Source organism: Diplotaxodon limnothrissa, linkage group LG17 (assembly GCF_057381915.1).
Source record: "Diplotaxodon limnothrissa isolate DT_005_m linkage group LG17, D_limnothrissa_male_GT1.1, whole genome shotgun sequence".
NCBI classification, from domain to species: domain Eukaryota; kingdom Metazoa; phylum Chordata; class Actinopteri; order Cichliformes; family Cichlidae; genus Diplotaxodon; species Diplotaxodon limnothrissa.
Genome location: NC_140612.1, coordinates 31,215,149 through 31,241,263, shown reverse-complemented (window position 1 = coordinate 31,241,263; position 26,115 = coordinate 31,215,149). Strand labels below are relative to the sequence as shown.

The following is a 26,115-nucleotide window of genomic DNA, read 5'->3' as shown; positions in this document are numbered from 1 at the left end:
TGCTTGCATGATGTTGAACAAAAGGGAAGAGTCAACTGCTCTATAAAAGAAAAAAAAATCTGCCGCTGTACTCGTGCTGTAACCAAATGATCACCTACTATCGTCACGTGTGTTTACACTTACTGTGGATAAATGATGCTGAAGTAAACTGTGTTAAATCGCTACTTAGTCAACACAGATAAATTTTGTTACATAGAAGTGTATGAGAATTATTTATGTTATTAGTAGTTGCCACACTGCCACACTATGAATTCAATAACAAAAAAAAGCTGATGTCCACCTAAAAAGTTTGTGTTAAAAAAAAATAGAAATGAGGATTACTTTTGAAAAGTAATAATTTCTGTTTTTTTGTAAGCTGTCTGAAGATTAACTGTGGCGCTTTGTGTGTTTAGTCTCCAAACTGAGTATAAGAATACTGTCACTTTTACTGTGCAGCTGTATTTTCTTTTGTTTTGTTTTTATATGTAAATAAAATTTTAGTGAAAAGTGAAACAGATATGTGCATTTTTTTTCTTCGTGTTTTGCCTTTTGTAACAGTTGTAATCTCCGCTACGACTCGAGGACAGGAACTTTTATGACATCCCATTCCAAATCGTTCCACGTTTGCAGCTACAATAATTTTTACTCTTCCAGGTTTTCTACAAATTTTTGGGCAGTGTGTAGGTGTAAAATTTTAGCCCATTCTCTGTTCTACTTCATTCCAAAGTGGTTGCAAGGAAGGAGGTCAAGTTCTTCTACAACAAACTCATCCAACCATGCCTTTATGGACTGAGGAACAGTCATGCTGGGACAGAAGAGGACCCAAATGTCCCCACAATGTATGAAGTACAGAACTGTCTAAAATGTCCTGTTAAGAAAAGAATTAGGATTTAACTTTAGTCATATTAAAGTCGCCAGGCCAACCCCTGGAAAAACTGCGCCACAGTGTGGCCCAGTACTTTTGACCGCAGCGTGTACTTGCAGCATGCAGCTTGCACTAATGATGTGCAATACTGCAAATTTTGGTATCAGTCTGAAACCAAATAAATACAGGGCCTGCATTCCCTATACCAATACCGATCCTGATACTTTTAACCCCTAAAGGCAGCTGGAGGGTAGGACAGTCTTTCATGATTTATGAGATGAATCATAATTTATTTGGAAATGATGAACACACCTGAATGACTCTTAAATCACTGTGATATTTTCTTTCCACAATAATTAGCTAAGACAACAAAACCAAAACACACCTTTCAGGTTTAAATATATTTTGAAACTGTGTTTTTTTTGAAGAGCTGGAATGGAAATGTGCCTTTTGGGTCAGCTTCTGTTCTTGAAATTTACCGCAGGCTATGAATAAAATGGACATAACAATCAACGTAAACACTAGTAGGAATCAAAGTAACTTACAAAAATGCCATAAGAAATAACTTAAATTTTATACATAAAATTAAAAAGCGAGGTAAGTGATAAAAAAGTAATTAAATATATAACTTATATTATATATTATTATTATATGACCATATATGATATATTATATAGATCCAATGGGGGCACTAACATAAGTACAGTTTTGGTTTTATGAGATTTGGAGAAGAAAAAAACCCATAATAATATCCGTATAAAAATAATATTAAGAAAAGTGAAGTTGAAAAAATAAAATAAAGTTAGGCGCTCTGTCTGTATTTATATATCAGAAAATATAATACTCTTGCTGTTTCCCGTCCGCTTCCCCCACCGCCCACTTCACCTCGTCCTAATGGTTGACTGCTAATGCCAATAGCAGCTCGGACTGCACAGAATAAAGAGGGAGGGAAGTCAAGTCCAGAGGATTACAGGATAGGAGCAACGCTCGGAGAATAAAGTGTCATACCAAAAAAAAACCAAAAAACAACAACAACCCAAAATGTCCCACAAAAACTGTTTACTTTTACCGGGTGATGTGGAAAACTTACCAAGAATATCCGAGGCTGATTCATCGTCAGGTGAGACCAAACTATTCAGCGTGTGCTCCTCCACACCTGCGCAGATCCTTTCATGTAGACTTTTAAAAAATGACGTTTTGAGTATTTTGTCAAGTTTGCGTTCCACGTGCTCTTTAAAGTCGCTTTCGGTTAAAAACAAAAGTTAAAACTAATTTCAATTTGTATTTTTGTGGTCATAATTCTATTGAAAACGACGTTGTTGCTGTTGTTAAACCTTAATGTTTAAACAGATAGCGTTGTGGAGGATAGCCTGATGGTCACAGTTGTATTGTATGTATGTATGTAGGTCATATGGTGCTTCCTTGGGATGGTGTTTAGTAACGTTCCTAGAGGCAACAACTGCTCACTTTAACTCCGTTTAACCTATTTTTTTCTGTTTTGATTTAATGAAAAAATCACATACTTGCTGCTGTTTTCTTCTTGCAGTAATTTCTTTTCATTTTAATCTTTGCCTTCCACTGGCTGCCAACCATTAAATCAACTGCTTTTCATGAACCATAACCAGTATGCATTCCTTTTTTAATTTGAAAGCCCAGCAGGATTCTTAGCGCTGCATTGCAATGCACTGATAATCAGTCTTGACTGATTGCTGTTGAGAGCATGGGTTTTGTATGGACTCTGTATGACTCTCAGGAGGTTTGTGTTTGTCACACACATTTTCATGGAAGCATGTCGGTCAGCTAACACACTATGAATGGAACTGATACGCTGTTCTCTTCTGAAAACCATACTTCACGCTCTTTATAATGTTTCCATATTTAGAGACCTGTGTCCATCAAGAACAGCATCGATATCCACGGAAACTCTCCCTAACTGATAGGCTCTGTGTTGGGGCCCATCATCTCGAGACAGGCCCTGCAGATACACCCTCCCCAGATGCTTCTGGACACCACTTCTGCCACTACACCCCAAAATGTTTTTTTGGTGTCCATAGAGGTGAATATGACATTAGCTGAAACTAGAATAAAGTAGCAGATACCTGACTGGATTTAGTAACTCTAGTTGGCTGGTTCTGGATGATCAAGACTACCTTTCCCAACATGGCTAAAGCATTATAAGATTCTGTGTATATGGACATGTGAAATGTTAAAATATAGAGAGGTTTAAATTAGAACAGGGTAGAAAAGTTGTTTTGGTTTTGTTTTTTTAATCTGCACAGGGGGGCATGTCACCTCAGCCCGGTCTTCTCCACCACGCAATGGAGAAGATGGATGGCATGAATGCACCACAAGGACTACAATCAGAGTTGACAATGAAGTGGAGGCACACAGGGAGGCCAACAACTACAAGGTAGGAAACCACTCAATCAGGGCAGTGGTTACGTGCTAAACAATTACTACATACTACGGCATCTAATTTCTCACTTTTTATTCATAAAGGAAAGAAAAGGGACTTGAAGCATTTTAAAATACACACGTGAAAAGGATGCACAGCTTTCGCAGTAAATTTAATATGAGTCTAGGGCAAGAATTTAGAAATGTAATCACACAGAATCTTTCATTTCTAGTAACCATAAACTTTAGTGGTTCTGTGATAGCCGTTTGAGGTATCAGAAGTGACGCAGAAAAACATGGGGTTGTGTTTTGGGGCTTTTTCTTCTCCTGTAGTCTGTTATCCATGCAGGCTTAAGGGGGTTTTACTCACTCGGATGGAAAACGCTGCTAAACCGCCTGAAACAGCTCTTCTGTTGTCCTGGCATTTCTTCTGTTACTGTGTTGCACAAAAAAACGTACTCCACTTAATACAGATGTTAACAGCAATTTACGGTCTGCTAGTTTTTCCTTACAGAAGATGCTTTTACTTTATGATTGAGGATTAGTGGGCTAATTTTTACGCTGGTAGGAATGTTCCCACAAGAATAGCAAATATATGTTCAGTGTTAGCATGATGTGCCTGACATTAGTGGTTGCTTATTACGATAAAGCTGTAAACATTTATGTACTTTTTTCAGTTTCACTTCTTTGTCTTTTCTTTCTTCTTCTGCTTCTTGCTTCTTGTAGCCACCTCTGTCACACCAACCCTCTACATGTCTTTCACCAAATTCATGAGCTTTGTATGTGGTCATCCTCCTTTTTTTTTTCTCCCCCCTGCATGGCAGCTCCATATTTAATATACTTTGTCCACTTCCCGGCACATGTGCAGATTGCCTCTAACGTTGTCACCAAACCAATCAACCTGAGCTGTCCCTCTGATATGCTCATTTCTAGTCCCGTCGAAACTGGTCCCTCACATTATTTCTAAACTGTGGTAAAGCTGTGTTTTTAAAAATGGCTACATGTAAAACAAAAACTCGGAATATCTCCAGAATGACACTAAAGCTTTTTCTTTTTGAGTCCACACCCCTGATTATGAACCTGTGAGTGTAGTACACGCACTCAAAGCTGCAGGTGTTTTTCTTTTTAACAATAATACCCCTTTATTTCTTCAGTTTGGTTTCAGAAAATGGAAGGCCAGTGTAACGGAGAAGCCCATTGAAGACCAATCGGAGATCATGAAAGAGCTGCACTCTGACCTTAGCATTGTTAAGGCTCAAGAACGCCTGGGTTCCTTTTGCCTTTTTTTCATATTAGAACTCTGTTTAACTCCAGCACGCTCATACATGCAAATTCGTGTTTCTTACGCTAAAGAACTAACCTGCGTTTGTGATTTCTGTCTCTCAGGTTCAGTGGTAACCTTTGGGAATGTGTGCTATGTATTTTTATTTGGTTGGTGGATAGCGTTAATCTACATCCTCATTTCTGCTGTCATGTTTCTGACAGTGGCAGCTTCTGCTTATGGTATGTAGTCTTTAAAAAACTGCAGCACTCTTGTTTTCTGTAAATCTGGAAAATAATGCTAATGAGTTTCTTCTTTTAGGAAAAGTTTGTGTCACATTGGCATGGTACTTTATTTGGCCATTTGGGAAGTGTATTGAGAAGGTAATGAAGCCTTTTAATGTAATTTGTGTACTAAATTTGATACTGTGTAGACGCTAGAGTTGCTATTTTAAGTTTAAAAATCAGGATTTTTAATAGGATAAATAGGTTTTAATGACAGCATTCAGTTAAAATCCTCTAATAAGAATTTATTAATTTTTTTTCAGGTTGATAATGTACTTGATAGATTCTCTGTGAACCCTCCAAACTGTGAGGTTACTCCTCATGAGATGGACAGTGAGGACCTTGTCGTGAACAAAGACTCTGCATCCTTAGTGTCTTCACCCCCACCTATCCAGATCCCTGTCCCAGAACTGCCACCAAAGAATACTTCAAAGCACTGGGTAAGAAAATCATACTGACCTCAGTTATGTGGTGCTGTGCACAGTTCTGAAATATTTATATAGAAGTTTACATTTAATTCAACCTCAGGGAAAAAGAACAAAGAAATGATTAGAATTTTAAAAAGTTGCCACGGCTTTCACGTGCATGACGAGTGTATGTAAGCTTCTGACCATGAGTCCTAATCTGCCTCCACAGTGTCGTGTCAGCACTTGCATTTGGTTGTTACTTGGTTACCCTGTCCTGGCTGTCATGCACTGCCTCGCCTGTGTGCTGTCCTGGTTGCTGGTCTTCACCATCCCAGTAGCAAAAATCAACGCTCGTATACTAACCGGCGTCCTTCTCATGGCACCAGAGGACCTTCACATCCACACACTGGAAAAGGACAAGGTTATTTACTGAAACAGATTGATGTTGTAGATATCAAGGCAGAGGATGCGTGAAGGATTTCCCCCTCCATTACCGCAATGGTTATGCTTTTCAAAATACCAACCGCAGTGTTGTTACTTTTTACAGCCGCCTTATTAGCCATGATCCTTTGTACTTCCCACAAGCTTTAAATGTGGTAGCGTGTGTTTAATGCTGTCTGTGACACTTTGTTCCTTTTTTAAAAGAGCAATTGAACCATATCACAAAAAAAAGGTTTTCAGTTTTCACATGGTCTCAAAGTGAAAGTATGATCAAAACAGTTCAGCAAAACTGAACTGTGTATAACTTGTTAATGTTGGAGCTAATCAATTTTAATGCATGTTTACTGAATCTTTTTTTTAAATTCTACGATCTCCCTTGCAGACACAGGCATGTGGAACCAGAGTCCTCTTATGCTGTTATCAAGCTTTCAATATGCATTACTACAAATACACAGTCCACGGTATCAACATTTTCGCCCTCAGTATCCTTTTTAAGTTGTTAGACATAAAGTAAGGGGCTCAGTTACAGTTTTTAATCCTCAGCCTGAAAGGCCTGGGGGATGATCGCTGAGCGGTCTGGTGACACTCAACTTTGTGAACACGATAACCCAAGGATTGTAGAATTGATACCACAGATGTATCGGCTAAAAATGTAGGAAACGTTTTGGTGACCGTGACCACAAGGTCAAGGCCAGAGGTCAACTTTACTAAAAGTCTTGTGAAGGAAAAATAATTTTTTAAACTATGTTGTAATTGTATTTACTCAGAAAGATATGATATAGGCCTTTCGTCTTCATAGCTTAGCTATAATGATAATAACCCTTCTGCTGTCTGATTTCTGTAACTGTATAAATTTTCAGGCCAGGGCAGACGTGCAGAAAAGATGTTCTACTATAGCCACTAGTATTTTTACTGCTGGTCTGTCCACTGTCTGTCTGTTGTCCTTAAACCTATGCCCACTGCAGACCTGCTTCCGTTGGTATTTATCACTTTGATCATTGGTTACGCTGACAAAGAAAACAATTACTTCAGAGCCGAGACAAAGTTTGCTACAGCCATGATTTCCATTATTCCCCTGTCTTATTATATTGGCATGGGAATAGCCAGGTAAAATTCTTTCATTTTATTTTTGAAGTGATGAAAAATTATAGTGGGTGAAATTCAAACTTCACTCCTTTTTTATTTAATTGTTTTTAGCCTTTGGTAACTATCTAGCCCCAGCTCCTTTCATCTGTTTTCCCTACCAACAAGTAGGCAGCGAAGCAAGTCTTGGACTGCAGCTGTTCATGATAGTCCTGCTCGCAACCAGAACCTGCAACAGGTGGAGGATTTTTAAACTCAGAGGCTGCACAGCAGTCCAAGATTATCGCAATTGAGGTCTGTCCACAGGACAAGAAACACTCTGATTGACAACTGAGTGACACTGACAACTACAACAATAGCAAATTTGCCTGCTTGCATGGGTAAAACACCAGATGGCACTAGCTGGGGCTCGCTGGTTAGCGGCCTCTGAATTTATGAATTAATGTGTTAGTATGTAGCAAGTTAATCCCACTGAACGTTTTCAGAAACTCTTAACTACATATAACATTTCAGTTCTTTTTGTTTATTTTGCTTTGTATCTGTGTATACTTCCTGCAGCATTTCTGCACAGTGTAACTTCGCAGTGGGAGCGGTGGTGAACGCAACTTTTGGCTCCATCACAGAGTTGACATTCTACATCACGGCATTGCTTCAGGGACATCATGCTGCCACCAAATGTTATGAAGAGGTTGTCAAAGCTGCGTTAACTGGCACCCTTCTTGGATGTATACTGTTCATACCAGTAAGAGCAGATGAATTGTGCCCATTGGTTATATTCGCAATTAGATGTCTTAAGCAGATGGCTGTACTCATTGCATAAAAATTCTAACTGCACAGGGTATATGTATGATCATTGGGGGTATTAAACACCAGGAGCAACGATTTAACAGCCGTTCAGCTGGAGTGAGCTCAGCTTTGCTCTTCATATCCATTGGAGGTAAGGATGGCAGATGTGCATAAAACAAACTGAGAAACAAAATTCTTCCAAAACCTGAGTCCAAACCCCTTCCATGCTGCAATATTGTCCCTAGGTGTGTTTGCACCTACCCTGTTTTCAAAGACCTTTGGTAATCTGATGTGTGAAAGTTGCAGCGATGTTCCCGGCAATGCCACTGTGTCCTTCGTCTGTAAAAACTGTCACTATGACACGGTGGGTGGCTGCTTCTTCTTTTTGTATAGAGTTATAGGGTATTTTGTTATAGATCAGCTCAGTAAGTACACTTAAAAATGTCCAAAGGAAAGACTCAACTTTTAGGTTTTTCCAGGGCGACATGTTGCATCTTATTTTATTGTTGATTTTTCATTCTTATCTTGTTTGTGTTCACAACAGAGTCAAAGTGAGCCCCATTTAATTCTGTCCGATATTGAGTAAGTCTTGATGCTTGATTGCACAGCACTTCTCCAACACGATCAGCTTGATATTGTTTTGAGTGATAATTTTTTTTCTTTTTTTGCAGGCCTCTTATGTACACAATTTCTGTCCTTCTGCCTGCTGCATACCTAATTGGCCTCATCTTCACACTGAAGACCCATTCCCACATCTATGATATCCATATCAGCGATGGTCACGGGGGCCATGCACACGGTCAGTACACACAAGAGGGTACCAGCACCTCCAACCCCACTGGTGAAATCACCACCGGCCATCTACTTGTCACCAAACCATGTATTAATGCCAGTATTATTGCCCATGGGCCACGTTGCAACAGGTGTGTTGTGCATGCAGTTTAATCTTTTGGGGAATAGGAAAGTGAAATGATTGCAAAATGCTTATTGCTCATTGCATTCCTTATTACCAAGCATGTGCAGTGTTGCAATAAGGCAGTTTTGCATGTAAAAACCTGTGAAGATTAAGGGAATTGCATTAAATTGTTTTCTAGGGGGAAAAGAAATGCAAACCAGCTGTGTTATGGAAAATCTTAAATAAAACTGCAACCAGTTCTGCAACCAGCAAGACTGGTGAGCATTTTGGAGAAGGAGTTAATAAACACATTGCAGACAAAGAACTCTTACATGTTGGCCCATCTCACTATACCTTCAGCCCCATCCTTAAAATCTTCTCCCTCACAGAGAGAATTATGATCTTGTTTTCTGCTTGGCCGTCACCTAAGGATTTACATCCCTGATAAGGAGGAGTCGTCTCACTATCTGTTTAACATCTCCCATGAACTAACAATGGCCTCACTGTGTCAAGTGTGTGTGTCGAGCATAAGGCCCATTTGTAGTGCACATGCATACTACTAAGTGACAGTGAGAAAGTGATATTACTATTACTAATGTGGTATGATTCAAATATATAATTAATACATCAGAAAAGAAATCTGTCATGACAGCTGCAATTTAAAAAAAGCCTTTCTTTGAACGTTTATGCATTAAAATAAAAAATCATGAAATATAACTGTCATTGTGTGTGTGCCCAACAAGATCTTGGCACCTCAAGCCATTAAACATTAACTCATTATTCTTTATTTGACTCTCATGGCAGACCAGTAATCAGAATTAGCAAATTAGAAGTTTGTATTTTTGTTTGTTTTAGCAAAGTCTGGATGCTAATTTAAAATGTAGCACAAGCTAAAGGTGATAAGCAAGCTGGCTTTTAGAGGGGAACAAGATTGCAGATCATACCTCATAAAATGCATATTTGGATGTCCTTATGGACTGACTGTGTGGAATGATCTGTGGGTAGATCTGGAAATGTTATTTGGTTGAAAGAGCCTTTCCTCTAGAGAGCAGATTACAATCTAATATTTGCAATGATAATGATTTTGGGTTTTCTTTGTTTTGTTTTTTTTTTGGGTTTTTTTTTTTTTTTTTTTTTTAAGTTAATGAAATAAAGGGCACTAACGGTTTAAGGTCATAAGTACTTATTGTTAAACCTGTCAATGAGCTCATGGTATGGATGTTACAAGCAGGTCACCATGTTGTCCACTGGTCCCGGTGGAGGGCTCTTGGAGTGCTGATTGTTGCCACAGTGCTGATGGCTTGCTGTGCTGACCTCTGCACTGAAAACATTAAGCCCTTTCTGACCCATTCCTCCATCTCCCAGGTATTTCAATACATTATTATGCTTTTTTTTTTTTAATAAGGAAAATGTAAAGGAAAAACTCTAAACTTTATTGAACAAGACACCTGTAGCATGTAGAATGAAGTGGAAACCTTGTATTAAAGCTGACCAAATATTATAATACTGAAGTTAACTGCTTATCTGCTTATGCTGCAGTACTTCATTGGGGTCACGGTGTTGGCCATGGTGCCAGAGCTTCCTGAGATTGTCAATGGGATTCTTTTTGCACTGCAAAACAATATCAGTCTCAGGTTTGATAACATCGTCCCGTTATATTATCACGTGTGTTATAACCCACCTGGATGGGCTCAATTTTAATCTGGAGTACTGGAAATGCACAAAATATTAAACCTTCCTTGTCCCCTCTTTGCAGCCTTGAAGTGGGAAGTTGCATTGCTGTGCAGGTCTGCATGATCCAGATTCCACTGCTCATCCTCTTCAATGCATTCTATGTAAGTTAAATTGATTATTATTTTGTTTGTGATAATTCCAGTTATGACATTTCAAGCTATATATATTATTTTTTTCCTCTTTCCTCCCAGGATGTTGGCTTTATGCTTGTGTTCAGCGATATTCATCTTTGGGCTAGCATCTTTAGTGTAATTGTGGTCAATTACATCTTCATGGATGGGAAATGTGACTACTTTCAAGGTAAGCAATATCAGGATATAATACCAGAAATGTAAGTATTAATTTTGCACAAATCAGATGTTATCAAGGACTTTCTCATATGTGCATTTGTCAAAGTTTTTCCTATGTCAAATATCTTGCTTATATCCACTCGTTGTCTTGTCTGCAGGCACGGCTCTAGTGGTGGTCTACCTCATCCTTTTGGCCCTTTACTTCTTTGCTCCTTCTCCACACTCGTGTTAATGTGCCAAATAGTAATTTTGAAAATTAAACACATTAAAAGATTTCTTAATCTTTGGTGGTTTGGGGTCAGACGCACAAAATGTGGGATCAGAAATGTCATGTTGAAGATTAAAGTGAATATTTGGATTTTTTTTATATTTATATATATATGTATACACATAAAATAGTGTCTTCCAATTCTGTCTGTAATTTAAAAACGTTTTTGCTGTTGAATAGAAATGTCAATTTGTGGTATTTTTCTTGTTAATCGTTGTAATATCTTGTTGATATTTGATATAATAAACATGTTCATTAAAGAAAAAAAACTTTCTGTATTTTTGCATTTTGACTATTAATCTCTCAGCTTTTTCATTTTGATATTTTGCCTTTGAGGTTATGTTATTCACTAGCATTTGGGCAAATTCAGCTTCACAAACACAACAAATACAGGGATGTATGACTTTGATCTATTGTGGACTTTGAATAAAAGCACTTTGAATAAAAGAATAAAAGTGGCAGCAACGATCCATGCAAGAGTCTTACACTGGACAATTCTAGTGTGCGTCATGCTAAGCATTAGTACAGGAAAGAAAACTGGGGGGGACAGAGAGCTCTTTACAGAACGCCTTTATTTAGAGACCTCTTAACACGACACTCATACAAGCCCAGTGTACAACATTTTCGGGGTCACCTGTAAAACTGTGTCCCAAAGTAACGATTTGATGTTATTAAAAAAAAAAAAAGGGGTGGGGGGGGGAGCAGGTAATGACATCATGCATCAGTAATTTGGAACAGCAAAGGGGGAAAAGCAGAAGAAAAAGGAACAAGGTAAAAATAATGCAGGCAGACTCATGCATATGTGACCAAACCATCTGGCAACATCCCATCATATGTATATTAAAAAATACATATGGGATCTTGTCATAATCACATTTTGAAGGTGAATATTATTTGGCATCTGTAAACATGAACATATTTTATTTAAACACTTGGTTTTTAAGATTACAGGATATAAAATTACAATCTTGGCCAGCAACATGTCACAATATGCAATTATGGGACTTTTAATTTACTTGTAAGTCTAAGAATTTTGTCTAAACATGCAAATATCTGCCTCTATTTGTCAAACCTCAATATCAGTTTGGGAGAAAGGCACTGCAGTATAAACAGATGTTCGTGTAAGCCTGCTACTGAAGCAACTCCCTGTGCATCATGTGTCTTAAACAAAGAGGGAGTAAAATTTTAAACAGAATCAAGTCTTTATTCAAATATAATCATCTTAAATATATCTATATATAGATATATATATATTTTTTTTTTTTTTTTAAGCACCAAATTCACAGTGATGTGTAGCATGGTTTGGTTTACAAATGAAACTTGCAAGCAAACACAATGAAAAGGGAAAGAAAATAATAAATTATCTTGAACATACCCACCTCGCTTCAATTTCATCTCCAGACTAGGCTGCAATATGATGTATAATGAACAATACAGGAACTACAGAGGTCCAGACACAGGCAAAACCAGCATTTAAAACTTCCTTACATGCCAATGAACAGCACAGTGTTTCTGCATGTTTTAGGCAATTCACCACAAATAACATAAGACTCTTTTCATGGCATGCACTAATTTCATTTTTTAGGATTTGAATGCTTTTATATCCCAGGCAGATGGCATGTCTTTTTGTTTTTTAAGATATAAAAATAATTTGGAGAAACTGGAAATTTAAGATTACTTACAGTCAAAGTTATGCAATGATCCACTTTGACATTAAAAGCTCAGAGAAAGGTTATTGTAATTGGCTGATCAATGAACCTTAGAGAGTAAAGTGAAATAAAAAGGCCAGTGAGGAAGTCACAAAAACATTCACAATAATCTAAAACTCTACAACAGGTCAGTAGAAATGAAAATTATATATTAGATAGGGAATTGTATTAAATTGGCTAAAATGTGCAAAAAACACCGCCATGGTTCAAACCACCATCTGCCACTGTTTCAGACTGATGTCAATACTATCGTCGCCTCTGCATGAAGAATTTTTTTTTTTTAAAGATGACAAAAACAAAAAACCAAATGTCCACAAATGTGTAAGACAAAAATGTGCAAACTGCAACATCAGTTCACGAAGCTACCCCACCCTCCCCCATAAAAAGTGATTTCATTTTAATATACATGCATTCGTCATTCACACTGAACTTTTAAAATTACCAGATAATGCCGATTTGGACAAAAAACAAACAAACAAACAAACAATGGGAGAAAACAGTGTTTGACTTCATGCCGGGGCAAAATAAACCATTTCCAGCTGTTTGATGAAAACCATGACTGTATTAGTTTGACACAAGTGCAGGGACCAGTGGGGGGGGACAGGGTCTTGAGTAAAATCCATAAAACATTCCACATATACTCTGTTCTTCATCACTTTAACTATAAAAAAAAGGAAGAAAAACAAAAGAAAAAGGCATCCCATTGTTTTTGGTTTTAAGGCGAGGCTACGTCAGGCGGGAGGGCAGGGCGGGGCTTGGGTCACCCTAAGACTTCCTGTGAATTCAATTTTGTACTGAGCCGCTCTCCTCGCTGTCCCTTCCATTTTACGTGTTCTTGCTCCGCTAAGTCTATTTCAAACGTTCAGTGAGTTCCTGTGTGAGGCCCAGGTTGAGCAGCTGCATGGTGGGGAGTGAAGAAAGGTGGGGAAAGGCCTTGAGGAGCTTCTCCCAGCATAGCTCCAACAGGCTGGGCACAGTCAGCCAGATCTTGAACAGAGAGCCAGTTCTCTTGTTCTCATGGATGTTCACCACACCACCATGGATGTACATGCAGCCAGCCTGGGTACAAAACAAAAGAGATGGGGAAAAGGTACATTTTACAGTGTATACAGCTTAACAAGGTTCAGGCTTCTAAACTTCTTCAATGTCATCATTGATTATCCAACTGGTAACAAACAAAATCTTTTCATTAGGTTCTCCTTGCACCTTCTGGATCACCAACAGTTTTTTATTTTTATTTTAAGAGGACGGTTCCATATAATAACTATAACATCAAAAACAAAATTAGATGTCCACAAATATAGACAAAAAACAGCCATCATCAGGGGCTTAGAGCCAATCACTGGTCTCATCCACACATTGAAACTATCTATCACACCTCACCACATGTCTTGCAGCACCCTCTCATATTTCTGCCACTCCTGGGTTCATGCAGTAATACTGATCCTCTCTTGGCACCATAACTTAATGTTTTATCTAGATCCATAAAGTGCAAGTCCTCCTCCTTAATACTTCTGCATCAACACTCTCAAAGCAAACATTGCATCTGTAGAGCTCTTTATTGGTGTGAAGCCATTCTGCAGCTCACTGATCGTTACCTATCTTCTTAACCTAGCCTCCACAACTCGTTCTCATAGCTTCACGGCATCACTCGTAAACTCCTTCCCTCTGTAGTTACTACAGCTCCACAATTGATCAATAATGTGCATCAATGTCAAAATTGTCAAGGAGCCTCAAGTTCTGAAATGTGAAGCCTAAAACCTCATATTTACTAACAGTCAGGATAGGGATGATTGTATAAGACTCATATTTTCCCCTCTTTTTTTTTAAAGAAGAAAATGACCCTGCTTTTTATTGGATTTACAACATTTTCAACATTTCTGTAAATATTTTCCTCATAGTATAAATATTTACATAATGAAATAACCAGTTTCATTATTTATTTATACCAGAATGATATTCACTTTGTAAATTATATATATTTTGTAAAACGGTTTGATAAACCATGCTGCGCTTTAGGGCATCACTCCTCTGTGATGGACAGATTGCTGTAAGCACTGTCCTCACAGTTTGTCATATTTGGATTTACAAACAGATGCATCAGCTAGAGGCTTTACAGAGAGAATCTGCAAACCAGAAGGTGACGTCACCATGGCTTTGTCCATCTTTTTATATAGTATATGCTAGGAACCCACGACAGCTTATCTAACATGTAATTTCACCTTCTGTGTATACATTTATATTCTGAGTTTGGTGAGTACTAAGGTAATTTTGCTACTTTGAAATTTAGACTGATCCAAAGAAATGGTATTGTACTAACTGGGGTAACAGCAGCACAGTGAAAGTAGGCTGGCTCGGGCATCACTGCTGGTAGTTTGCTCCACTGGAAAGTCTGAAGGTTGATTTTCCACAGATCAGCTAATATCAATTCCCCATTGTAGCCTCCACAGATAAATACATCTACAATAGAAAAAGCAGATAAAAACATTAGAATGAGAGGATGTAGTATGAAATTACAGTGCTTAATAAGTGATACTGGCTATACAGAAATATGTTCTTTGGTATAGCAGGCCTCACCGTTGCGTATCTGCACGCAGCTATGGCACCTTCGAGGAGCAGGATAGCCTGTCAAAAGCACAGATATTTTAGCAAAGTGCACTACTGTTAAGGATAGCACAGGCTTACAGTTAATCATGATGTGAAGTATACAAACCTATCTTTTCATGAGGTTTAGTTGTAATCTCCTCCCAGGAATTGGTTTCCAGATTATAAGCATGTATCTTAAATAAATAAAAAAATTAAAAAAAACATTTTAAAAAGTGACATGTGTGAAAAATGACAGACTTGGACAATTATCAAGATGGAAGACACTTCTACTGATAAATTCAAAATATTTCCAAATCATCTGATCAGCTTTTGCGTAGAAGTACAGATATATAAACAATGACTAATGCTAGCATTTTTATATGCTTTTTTAGTAGTAGTGTACAGATTTTTTATTTTTTTTTGTAAAACCAGAGTTTTGTTTCTTCTCTTTTTACCATTGGCACACTAAACAAATCCTAGGGAGTTCAAAAAAAGACTAGACTTTAGACTAAGACTATGAATACACCAGGGACATGGATTTTCCTTAGCTGGAACCTTAGCTGGTGACAAGTTACTTGAGGGTATATAAAATCTTTCAGTGGTACAGTACCTTATCTAAAGGATATGATGTCCAGGAAGTTCCTCCTCCCAGAATATAGATCCTCTGTCCATCATGTGCTATTTCATGCCTATATCTGTGAAACACACCATGACAAGGAATTTTAACATTTTAATACTAGTAGAGATGGAAAGAGATATGTTATCAGAAAACTTCACTCGCGATACAATATTATTGTAATTTTTAAGATTCTGCAATAATAATTCCGGCGACCTTCCAGTTACAGATGCACTTCCCAACCCCCTGAGCCACGGTCGCCCAATTATTATTAATAATTCTTTTTTGCTTGCAAAATGATTTTCAAGCATACCAACAATGTCACTATAACCTGCCATAAATGTTAACATAAGACGGAATCAGTCGGCAATTGAATGGGGTCAAAGTGGCAATTATATCCAATCTGTTTCTGATAATACAGCAGTGAACTGCAGAGAAATTTATTGTATTCTATAAAATATTGATATTTGGTTTCCCTGTATTGATACAATATTGCCAAACAAAATATCCCCCCCACCCCTAATGCTAAACTCCTCTATCATCATACCGCTCCTCGGGCAGGTCATCGGGAGGGTTGTTGGGCTTAAGGTGGATCCACTCTCTTGTGGTCAGGTCCAGCCTGTGTAGGTCTGTGCTGTAGATATAACCTGTTGTCCCTCCAAACACGTACAGGAAGCCGTTTATAATAACCATTGCCTGGAGGCAGAAAGTATGAAATGGCAGATAAAACACTGAAACAAAAATTTTACGTACAAATTTTTCTAATTTGAATGTGGTCGTCAGAAAGGAGGACGACTGATTTCTGTGGCTACCTGTCCATAGATTCTGTTGGGCTTCTTCCCTCGACAGTTGAGCAGCGACCATCGTTTGTACTTCACGTTACAAACGTGAACGTCGTTGCCATTATTTTCACCAAAGGGGATTCCGGTGCCCCCAAACACCAGGAGGTTGTTACCGTGCAAAACAGCTGCAGAAAAACAGCAACACCAAATTTGATTTTCATACATGGGGTTTTTTTTTTGTTTGTTTGGTTGGGTTTTTTTTGGGGGGGGTGGGGGTATGAAATACCAACAATGTGTAAACACTAGTAAAATGTTCAGAAGTACTAAATACACAATGCTTCACCTGACATTGATGCCAGCTCTGTGGGCATGTAGCCCTCTGTTCGGATCTGCTGCCAGCAGCCTGTTGCAAAATGATACCTCCATAGCTCCCTGAAAAGTGGATAGTCTTCATTTTCTGAGCCTCCTGACTCATCGTAGTCAGGGTTGTACCCACCAAACACATACAGGTTAGTGTTGTCAGCGACGCAGCGGTGCCCACTGCGGGCAGGTGGTGTGCGATGCCCTGGAAACAGAAAAAAAATAAACAATCAAAGCCTAAAAATGACGATGAGGAGTACCATCCATCATACCAAAAAGCTACTACTTGAGCTAAATGCTGCTCTTAATTTTATGCATGATTTGGACTTTGACACTGCTTTACCAGATGAAACAAACTTTTTTTTTTTTTTTAAACTGACAGAAAAAAAAAAGGTATATAAAAAACATTATCCAAAAGTAATACAAGTACTTGTAATAACAGTGATATGCCGTGGTCATATCACCCAGCAATCAAATCAATTAAAGCGTTAGAGTATAATCTGCATATGCATCTAAAAAGTCAAACGTTTTTTAGAACTTAAGACTAGTTATAGCTCCAACCTGACTAATGCTCCACCGGTTATATACATAACATGTCAACTTTCATATTCATAACTATGAGAAATTCTGCATTACAAGAGTCGTTGTATGACATTTACTGGAACTTGGGAAGAAACGTAAAGGCGTTAGACCAAGAACGCTATATAAGCTCAAGATTATGATCTATGTTAACTGATAAGAATGTGCTTAAGGTTCAGTATAATCAGCATTCATTACTAATTTCCTTGGCTGTATTGCAGTCTTTAGGATTACCATAAATAATTTTTACAACAGGTCAGCTGGGATACATGATGGATGGAGCGAATTTTAATGCAGTTGCAGAAATCCTTAACAGAGAGGAGGAGAGGAGTTACACAGAAGATTAAAAAAAAATCCTATTTTCTTACATTTAATTTTTTAAATGCTATTGGATAGATATACTAATTGAGGCAAATTACTGTGAAGCCGCAGTTACAGGGTAATTTACTAACAATGTGCTGTAATTTATATATAAAGATGCAGCCAGTTCACCTCAGTAAAAAGAAAAAACAACTTTTTGTAGAAAGAATGCAAATTAGTGGCTTAAAAATCCAGAGGAAGGCAAAGCGCTGCATGCCTGCTAACTAAAATAATCCAGTTTAAGCTCAGGTTTCATATAATTTTTTTTCCTCTGAAAACAGCAAGGCAATCATGATAAATGAGACGAGGCTGAATAAAAGTGAATATGCTTTTTATATAAGAAATAACTCTTCTATCAGAAGAGTTATTTCTCAGCACTGTGCAAAGGGGTCTAATGATTAGGACTCAGGTGCAGCGCAAGATTGATCCAGAGGAGAACTGCATTATTAAAAACTGTCCCGCCCTATAAACCTGAAATCTGTGTGGAACAGCTGACCTGTACCATGCGCAAAAGACCACAAAACATCATTTACAGTCAGATGATGAGCCATCTCAGTTGCTATGTTACTATCCCATGTGCGTGAATGCGCACTTCGCCTTTTAGTTTTAATAGCACATTGCAACATTTAAGCATTAATTTAACTCCCCAAACCTTTTATTAGTTACAGATTCAACAAATGGGGTTTGCCTCTAAACACGCACGCAATTTTTTTTCCAAACACAACTTTTTTTTCCCCAGCACTAAAGTTTGTGCAATTTGCAGTAAATTGTGTTCCGAAGACTTTGTAATTTACACTGGTGTGACTCATTTAAATATTCTCCTCCTGAAAGTGAAAATACAAATACATTTGGCATAATACCAGCCTCAAAAAACCCCTCCTGTTCACATACTGACACTTAGTCTCTTTCGTAAATCCAGCAGCTTTTTAATGTCAAAAGAAGGCTTTGTGCTGCTGTAGACGTTAGTACACCTGGCCCTAGATTTTTCTTCTTTTTAAGCCTACAGTGAGTTTTTCCACAGACTGTTCTCTTTTATAAGACCTCCATAAAACAAAAGGGTCAGAACATGTTGTGGTGAAGGAGGATGTGCGTTTTGTAGTCCATCTTCTACCCATTGTAGTTTCATCAATACTCAGGCACACTATGGCACCTATTTGCTCCTACTGTCTTGTAAAACTTCATATGAGCAATAAAACTACAATATAAGTATTTTATCAGTCATCAAGATAATATTTCTCTGTAGATCTATGTCAGCATCCGTTAGAGTGACCAGTTTTGGTCTTTGCACTGCAGAATTTCCCTTTCCTGACCAGCTTGTATCTGTAAAACACAAAAGTATACAGGATCTCAACTTAGGATCTACCACAGGCATAAGAGGAAATAACTAGCAACCAAAGAGCAGTCTATTCTTTGAAAATTTTATACACACAATAGATCAGCTCAGATATGTTTGGGTTTTAGTTTTTAGTTTTTTGACCAGTAGAGGTTATACTGAAGTTATCCTCGCTATACGTTGCTGGAAAATATAGATGTAACACATCTCTCCATGACTGAGAACATACCTAATAAGAGCTTGAAACTTGTTAGTGGACATGGCTCTGTGATCCGCTTAAACCATCAAATATTTTATCAACCCTCAGCATAAACCACAGATACACACAAAGCTTAAACCTTCAAATTGTTATAAATAAAACCTTAAATCCATGAAATCCACTCCAGCCGATATTAGAACATTTACTGTAGCACACTGCAGCCGATAAAGCTCTATGCAAAAGTATTATGTGCTATTTTCTCCTGTTAGCTTAGATAGGATCGCACCCAACACATCAAAAGATAATCAAACAGAATTGCGGGATGTTGCTAGCCTGAATGTAATGCTTTAAAATATCACGAGTAAAGTCAAAGTTTAAAATTCCTGACTCAAAGTAACAAGCAGCTGATGTAAATGACACAGACTCAATTTGACTGTACAAACATGATAACGTCCAGGTAAAGCGTAACGTCGTTAGCATATCTTGCTAATGTTTTTGACCGACCTGCTAACGTCACACCGTGCGGCGGCCGGCCTGTCAATTTCTGGAATTTATTCAGCTGGTCTGGACTGTGAGCACATTCGGCGTCCGACATCGTCTCCCCCTTTACAATCCAGTCACGGAGAATGGCACGTCAAATAAAAACAACATCTCATAAGAGCCGTAGAATCATTTTACGTTTCAGTCAGTTTGGAAGACATCCACAAACGTTACCTCCCCCCGCTGTGGATTGGACTTGGCCAATCACTGGACTCGTTATTAGGACGTTGCGTCATTAGATGTGGGCGGGGCGGCGCTTGCCGGTATGTATCCACAACACAACAGTTTTACTTGGAGTGTGGATGGCCCAAAATGCGTTCCCAGGCTATCTATCTATATATATATATATATATATATATATATATATATATATATATATATATATATATATATATATATATATATATATATATATATATATATATATATATATATATATGCACATATTAAAAATACAAATAATGAAAAAAAAATGTTGTTATTGCTTGCACTGTACAGACCTAGTCAAGGTTACCAATTACCTTCTTTTAACAACTGAGAGTGGAGACAGATTATCATTTAGAACATGAAGTGGCATTCTTATGTTTGGGGGGAGAAACAAACAAACCATTAAAAAAAACTGTCACCATGGGCAGCTATTCATTATCTAGAGATCACATCACCTGTGGTGCACCATAAGGTTCAGTTTTAGGTCTTACTTTGTTTTCTATTCATGTGCTTTCAGTTGGAGAAAATACAGTTAGTGAATCAGGAAGTGCAGAGGATGAGTAGTAAGAATTGGGGGCAGCTATTAAAGACATACCTGGAGATGTTTAAGACAGAGGGCTTTTGACCAGATTGTTTAACACAGTCTTGGAGAACATGCCTAAGGAATGGAGAATAAGTCGAGTGGTAATGATTTTCAAGAACAAAGGTGATGTGCAGAGCTGTAGTAAAAACAGAGTTTAGAAAGTTGATGACCCAGACCATAAAGACAGAGTGAGAGATGTGGAAACTAGATTAGGAGGAGAGTTGAAAATCAGTGAGCAGGTGATGTAGGCGATGGCATGTATGTAAAATTTAATTTAATACTTTTAGTCAATAATTTCAATCACTAATATCTTTAGTATTTTCTTCCCTAATGTTAAAAATATGGTCAGATAAGCAAGATGGGACAAAAATGTTTCTGCTTTTATCCAAAAGTCCTCGATGAAAATATATTGGGACAATGCTGGGCCCTCAGAACGCATCATTCTTACTCAAATGCCTCCAGATCATAAAGTAGAACTGTGCTGGCTTGAACAGAGACACATTTTCCTACTATCTGGTGATGCAATATTCTAAAAATTGAGCTAATAACAGTATCTAGTGGGATGTGTTGCAAAACAAATCTCCACCAAATAAGAATTTCTTCAAAGCGACTTTGTTTTTGTCTATATAGCATACCTTATAGTTGAAAATATTCATGTTTTCATTACATTTGTGTTAGAGCTATTACTTATTTGAAATTTAATTTATGTAGCTCTTTATTCTACAACAAACTACACAGCATCATATGGTGTCTTAAGAAGCCTCCACTTCAAACTACAGCAGAAGATATTAATGGATTACTAATCTTACAGTGTAATATTGCCCAAAAAAATAAATTCAGAAGGGGGAATTTTGTATGCATATTTATTGCAGTTTATTGCATCTGTATAACAACATTTAACAAAAGATCCATAATAAAATACAAATTTAAAAAGTAAAATTTTAACCCTAACCCTAAACAAATTTTAAAAAATTTAAGAAATTAAATTAAATTTAAAAAGTAAAATTAAATTTAAATTAAATTTAAAAAGTAAAAATAATAATGTTAAAAACACACAAAAAAGTACATTTTAAATCCCAAATTTTTTTATATTAAATACCAAATAAATAATTCTTTACATTTAAACATTAATAACAGTCAATCTATGAATTTAGCCTTACGGAATTACGCTTCTGAAATTTAAGCTATGTTCACGGTGAAGAAGTGATGTTGTTGCAGCGCTGTGGTCTTGCAGCATCACGAAGCGGAACTGTCGGTTTCAGGGTGTATTTTCCGTGGGACCGCAGAGCCGATCATGGCGACTCTCGGCGGCAGTCGTGGGGATCGTCTCGGCAATTCTAATCACAACAAGTCTGCTATTGTTTCCCCGGAAAAAGTTCGTGAAATTCTCAATGAGGGGGTGTCGTCAACAGGCGTGGGTTCCAACAGGTGCGATTCTTTTTTTTTAATCAGAGAGCGCTCATGGTTCAATTTAAAAAGACGGAGAACAAGTTGGCGCTAGCTAGTTTGCCTAGCCACTTAGCTAGCTGTACTTTTAGCTTCATTCAGTCAGCATAACGAGAAGACGGATGAGATTCCGCAGGTTTGGATGCATCTAAGCTAGGAACTGGCACGCCTTTGTGCTTTCATTGTTGTATTCATCGGGCAAGTTTGTTATGGTAGCATCTGAATTGTCGCCACTGTGTACAGTTAGAGATAAGAGGGGGTGGGGACCTTAAGTTTGGTAGTAACTCCTTACTTTGCAAGTTTGCGGTTTTGCTTCCATCATTAGGTTAAACGAATCGATTCTATTCAGTAGTGTGCGATTATAAAATGAAAATAGGAAACATATAACGTGAAGTACGCATAGCTTTAACCAGTTATATTTGTTTTATCAATCATGTAAATAAAACTGCATACTGAAGATGTGTTTTCCCCTTTTTGATGATTTCAGTGTACAAGGGGATTTGAATGTGCTGGAAGTGAAAAGCAACTCTCAAGCACCTTGCGAAGCAACGAACAAAGAAGCCTTTTTCTCAAGAGTGGAATCCTATTCAATATCCTTTTTTCCCTCATTTTGAATCAGTATGAGCCATCTTAGTTCTTGTTTTTATGTTATGTTGTTATTATTACATGTCCTTGCTGTATGTAAGTTGAAGTTTCCCTTAGCGCCGCACTGTTTGAAATGGGCAGGCAAACCACGCATACTTTCCCCTTTGATGTGTGCCAGATATGGCTGGATCAGTGTTGGCTGTGATATGCTCAAGTGCTGCAGCTGCCAGGCTTTCCTATGTGCATCCTTGCAGCCAACTTTAGACTTTGAAAAATGTGAGTGAAACTTAAAGCAACTGCACAATAACAACACTAGAGGACAAACAGGTTGTTTTGGGTTTTTTTGGCAAGGTTAGGTTGATATTGTTGGGCTGCCAAAATTTTTTTTTTTTAAATTGAAGCACATCTCCTCTTTTAAACAGATGAAAGCCGCATTGCAGAGATATCAAGGCAGCTTCAGACACAGCATGAAAAGTTTTGTCCTTGGCCTGACTTTCCATGTCCAGGTGGGAGCAAGCATTTTGCATAAAACGTATATATCAGCAAAAGTAATTTGCCTTGAATAAACTTTGATTTTCTTTTTTGTCCATGTAATGATCATGGTAAATGTTGCTTTTATTTCAGAGCGTTTCTGGCTTGTTCCAGCCTGTGAACCATCGACACTTCTTGCTGCCTTTTTGGAGCGCTTCCAGAGCGCCTGTCTCCTTGCACAGCAGCTGCCAGCAATGAAACCGGAGCAGCTGAAGTCTATGGTGAAGCTGCAGAAGGGCTTCAGCCTTTTTAGGATACTGACTTCAGTGCTGTTTAAAGCATTATACATATTATTTACATTAGAGAATACACTTAAAAGAATGCATTATCGAGATTATAGAAACAGTTGTCTGAGTCACTCCTTCACCTATACTTATTGGCCACTCTTTCCTTGCAGTCTTTGACAGAGGACGTTATCAGCAGTATGCTGCAGGTGATTGAGGAAGAACAAAAAAGAATGGGAGAGACTCCTTGCTCTGAGCCTTTAGCTATCCAGATGGCAGCATGTATTGTTTCTCTCTGCGGTTGGGCAGCAAGGTGAGATGTAACTCGAAACTCCTTTCATAGAAATCAGTGTTGTCATATGCTGACATTAAAAGTTGCGTGAAAATTTAGAAACATGGGACAAAAAAGTGTTTTTCTCCATCTTAGTCCTGCTCTGCACGCCATGAGCCTGCCGATCCTCACCTGCTCCTACTGTATGCGCAAGGTGGGCTTGTGGAATTTCCATCAGATGGAGGGAATGGGAGGTGAAGCAGACAATTCAACAAATACACTGGGCACCCCTGTTCGGGCAACCAGTCCTGCTTCAGCAACCCCAAATGATGGTCAGGGAGAGCATTCGACTTCCACCTCACCGAGCCCTGCTACAACTCCTTGTCGCATGAAGCTGCGGAGCCAGGACTCCACCCGCTCTGACCAGGTAAGGAGGAGGACCAGGCGTATTTCCCGAGCTGTGCCATTAGCTGGAAAAACACTGAACCACGCTGTGCACAAGCTATGATGCACGCTTATTAATCCGTTCAATTAGAACAAGTGAATGTAAACTTCAGAATATACTAAGCTGCTTCTATGCTGTCTTGGTGTATGTTACAGGGAGAGGGTACCTCCTCCCCAGTGGCCTTGCGTGCCCGGAGCAGAGACTCACCTAGCCCCAGCGAAGAACTGCCAAGCCCTTTGACGAGGGGCAAGAGGCCCGCAACTCGCAGTAGAGGACAGGGAGATGGCTCAGGGACTGACGGCACTACTAGCCTGCCTCCAAAGCGCCTGTGCCTCTCATCAGCTGGTGGTCTAGTAAGAACTAACATTACTGAGGTTTTTTGTTTGTTTTTGTTGTGGTTTTTTTTTTTAAATGATGGCATCAGACTTTATCTGAGGGAATCCGTACAGTCCTGCCTGGTTATTCAGCCAGTGTTTCAAGAGTAATTTGAGTATTTTGTTTGGTTTACATTTCAGTTAGAAATTTTGTTAAATTAAAACATGAAAGACAAACATTCCCTTTTTTAAGGCAGAGGTGTATAATACAAATGTTGACTTACTATCTCTTATTTCAGGATGGGCCCTTGCCCAAGAATGTATTTGACCCCTTAGCTCAGCACAGGGAATGGTGTCCCTGGATCTCCGTAGGAAAGGAGAATGTGGATCCTGGGGCTATCCCTTTTTCAGAAAAAGGTTCAGGACTTTATCAGCAGGGCTGGAAAGCTGCTCTGGACCTCCTCATGCCCATGAAGAAGAACTCCAGTATAGACGAAGGCAGTCCAGCACAGGCAAGACAAAAAGTTCAAATATTTATATTTCATAAAAAAGAGTCATCAGACATGAATATGATAGATTTACAGATTTTTGCTTTGTTTGTTTGTTTTTTCTTCCAGGGCCCCCGTGACAAATCTAAAAGGGTGTTTGCTATATTCCGACAGTGGCAGGTTTCCTCTTCGCCATCTCAGTAGACTCTTTGCAAACAAAAACAGCATTGCAACACTGAAGTGATGAACTGACCTCCACTCTTGTTTGTGGTACAGAATCCATATTATGAATGACAGGAGTGTCAAGTGTTATTAAATGTAAGCCATCAATTGAGGTCTTGTTTCTGTTCAGTGTTTGTCAAGGACAAATAAGGTTCATTGTGTCATTAGACAAATGAATGTGTTCCCAGTAAACAGTAAAAAATGTGAATGAATGAATGCTGTGGCTTTTTAAAAAACATTTCAGTTCGGCTACAAAAGATTTGGGATGTGTACCGCCATCCACATGACCACAAAGTCTGCTTTGGTAGTCCTTGATGACAACGTGATGGTCTGGATTTTTGTGGAATATAGAAGATCATGAGAAAGGGCCACATGGCTCTACACTGGAAAGATGATGTTTACCTTTATCGTATTTTGAGTTCTTTGCAAGAGCAGTAAACATTAACCTCAGATTAGCAAAAAAAAAAAGACTGTGAGGAAGTACTTATGTGTGTATTGTTTTGCTTAAACACCAGATGGATACAATAGCTGTCCTCGAAGAGAGCAGAATCTTTTTGGAGTAGTGATGTTTTGTTTTTTCTCATCCGTGCTACCCGGTTTGAAATTCTTGATTTTCTGTGATATTTCGTTACCGATGCAGTTCTCACTATCTTGCATGTACCTTTGTCTTTGTAGACGCTCCTAAAAGGGTTTAATAAATTGCTCTTCTGAATGTTTGTTTTACTTTGCATGTCGTTCTTCTGAGATTTGTAAGATAAGGCCAGTCAAAAAATTTATGAAATTATATTGTAAATCCAAGAAAAATGCACACAGTACAAATGTGTCAGATGGCTCTGCTTCACAAAGATTTTTTTTGGAATGTGTTTTTTTAAGTTTATTTTAATTTTATTTGCTGAAGTGTGTTTATGTGCATGAGTGTATTTATGTATAGATAGATGGATAGGTATTGTGGTCTTGTAGAAGTGGTATTTTTAGCCATGACCATTTTATTTATTCTTTCCCTAGATTAAGTCTTGTTTGTATTCTATAAATAAGATATGAGGTATAT

General features: G+C 38.2%; 3 protein-coding genes across 4 annotated transcripts; 2 read left to right on the top strand and 1 right to left on the bottom strand.

Moving 5' to 3' along the window:
• Positions 1–1,885: 1,885 nt before the first annotated feature.
• cax1 (cation/H+ exchanger protein 1) lies at positions 1,886–10,651 on the top strand. 2 transcript variants are annotated; one of them, XM_085376095.1, is made up of 20 exons: positions 1,886–1,964; positions 2,727–2,900; positions 3,124–3,254; positions 4,393–4,507; positions 4,625–4,741; positions 4,821–4,882; positions 5,095–5,223; positions 5,420–5,611; positions 6,020–6,113; positions 6,597–6,738; positions 7,273–7,456; positions 7,552–7,651; positions 7,746–7,864; positions 8,045–8,082; positions 8,172–8,299; positions 9,627–9,760; positions 9,935–10,029; positions 10,152–10,230; positions 10,321–10,429; positions 10,578–10,651. In XM_085376095.1, the coding sequence occupies exons 1-20, from the start codon at positions 1,886–1,888 to the stop codon at positions 10,649–10,651; spliced, it is 2,295 nt and encodes a 764-aa protein (XP_085232221.1). The 2 variants fall into 2 exon arrangements, with proteins under 2 accessions (XP_085232221.1, XP_085232220.1); XM_085376094.1 differs by having other exon boundaries at positions 5,047–5,223; positions 6,014–6,113.
• Positions 10,652–12,537: 1,886 nt separating this feature from the next.
• klhdc10 (kelch domain containing 10) lies at positions 12,538–19,915 on the bottom strand. Its single transcript, XM_085375911.1, has 9 exons — positions 19,716–19,915; positions 16,724–16,945; positions 16,411–16,565; positions 16,146–16,294; positions 15,593–15,677; positions 15,110–15,176; positions 14,974–15,021; positions 14,717–14,856; positions 12,538–13,455 (listed from the first exon to the last, which is right to left on the bottom strand). The coding sequence occupies exons 1-9, from the start codon at positions 19,804–19,806 to the stop codon at positions 13,246–13,248; spliced, it is 1,167 nt and encodes a 388-aa protein (XP_085232037.1). The 5' UTR covers positions 19,807–19,915; the 3' UTR covers positions 12,538–13,245.
• A 1,920-nt stretch (positions 19,916–21,835) lies between these two features.
• zc3hc1 (zinc finger, C3HC-type containing 1) lies at positions 21,836–25,744 on the top strand. Its single transcript, XM_085376108.1, has 10 exons — positions 21,836–21,969; positions 22,475–22,577; positions 22,698–22,848; positions 22,995–23,078; positions 23,197–23,324; positions 23,501–23,640; positions 23,755–24,025; positions 24,199–24,396; positions 24,657–24,869; positions 24,975–25,744. The coding sequence occupies exons 1-10, from the start codon at positions 21,836–21,838 to the stop codon at positions 25,047–25,049; spliced, it is 1,497 nt and encodes a 498-aa protein (XP_085232234.1). The 3' UTR covers positions 25,050–25,744.
• The last annotated feature ends 371 nt before the right edge of the window (positions 25,745–26,115 follow it).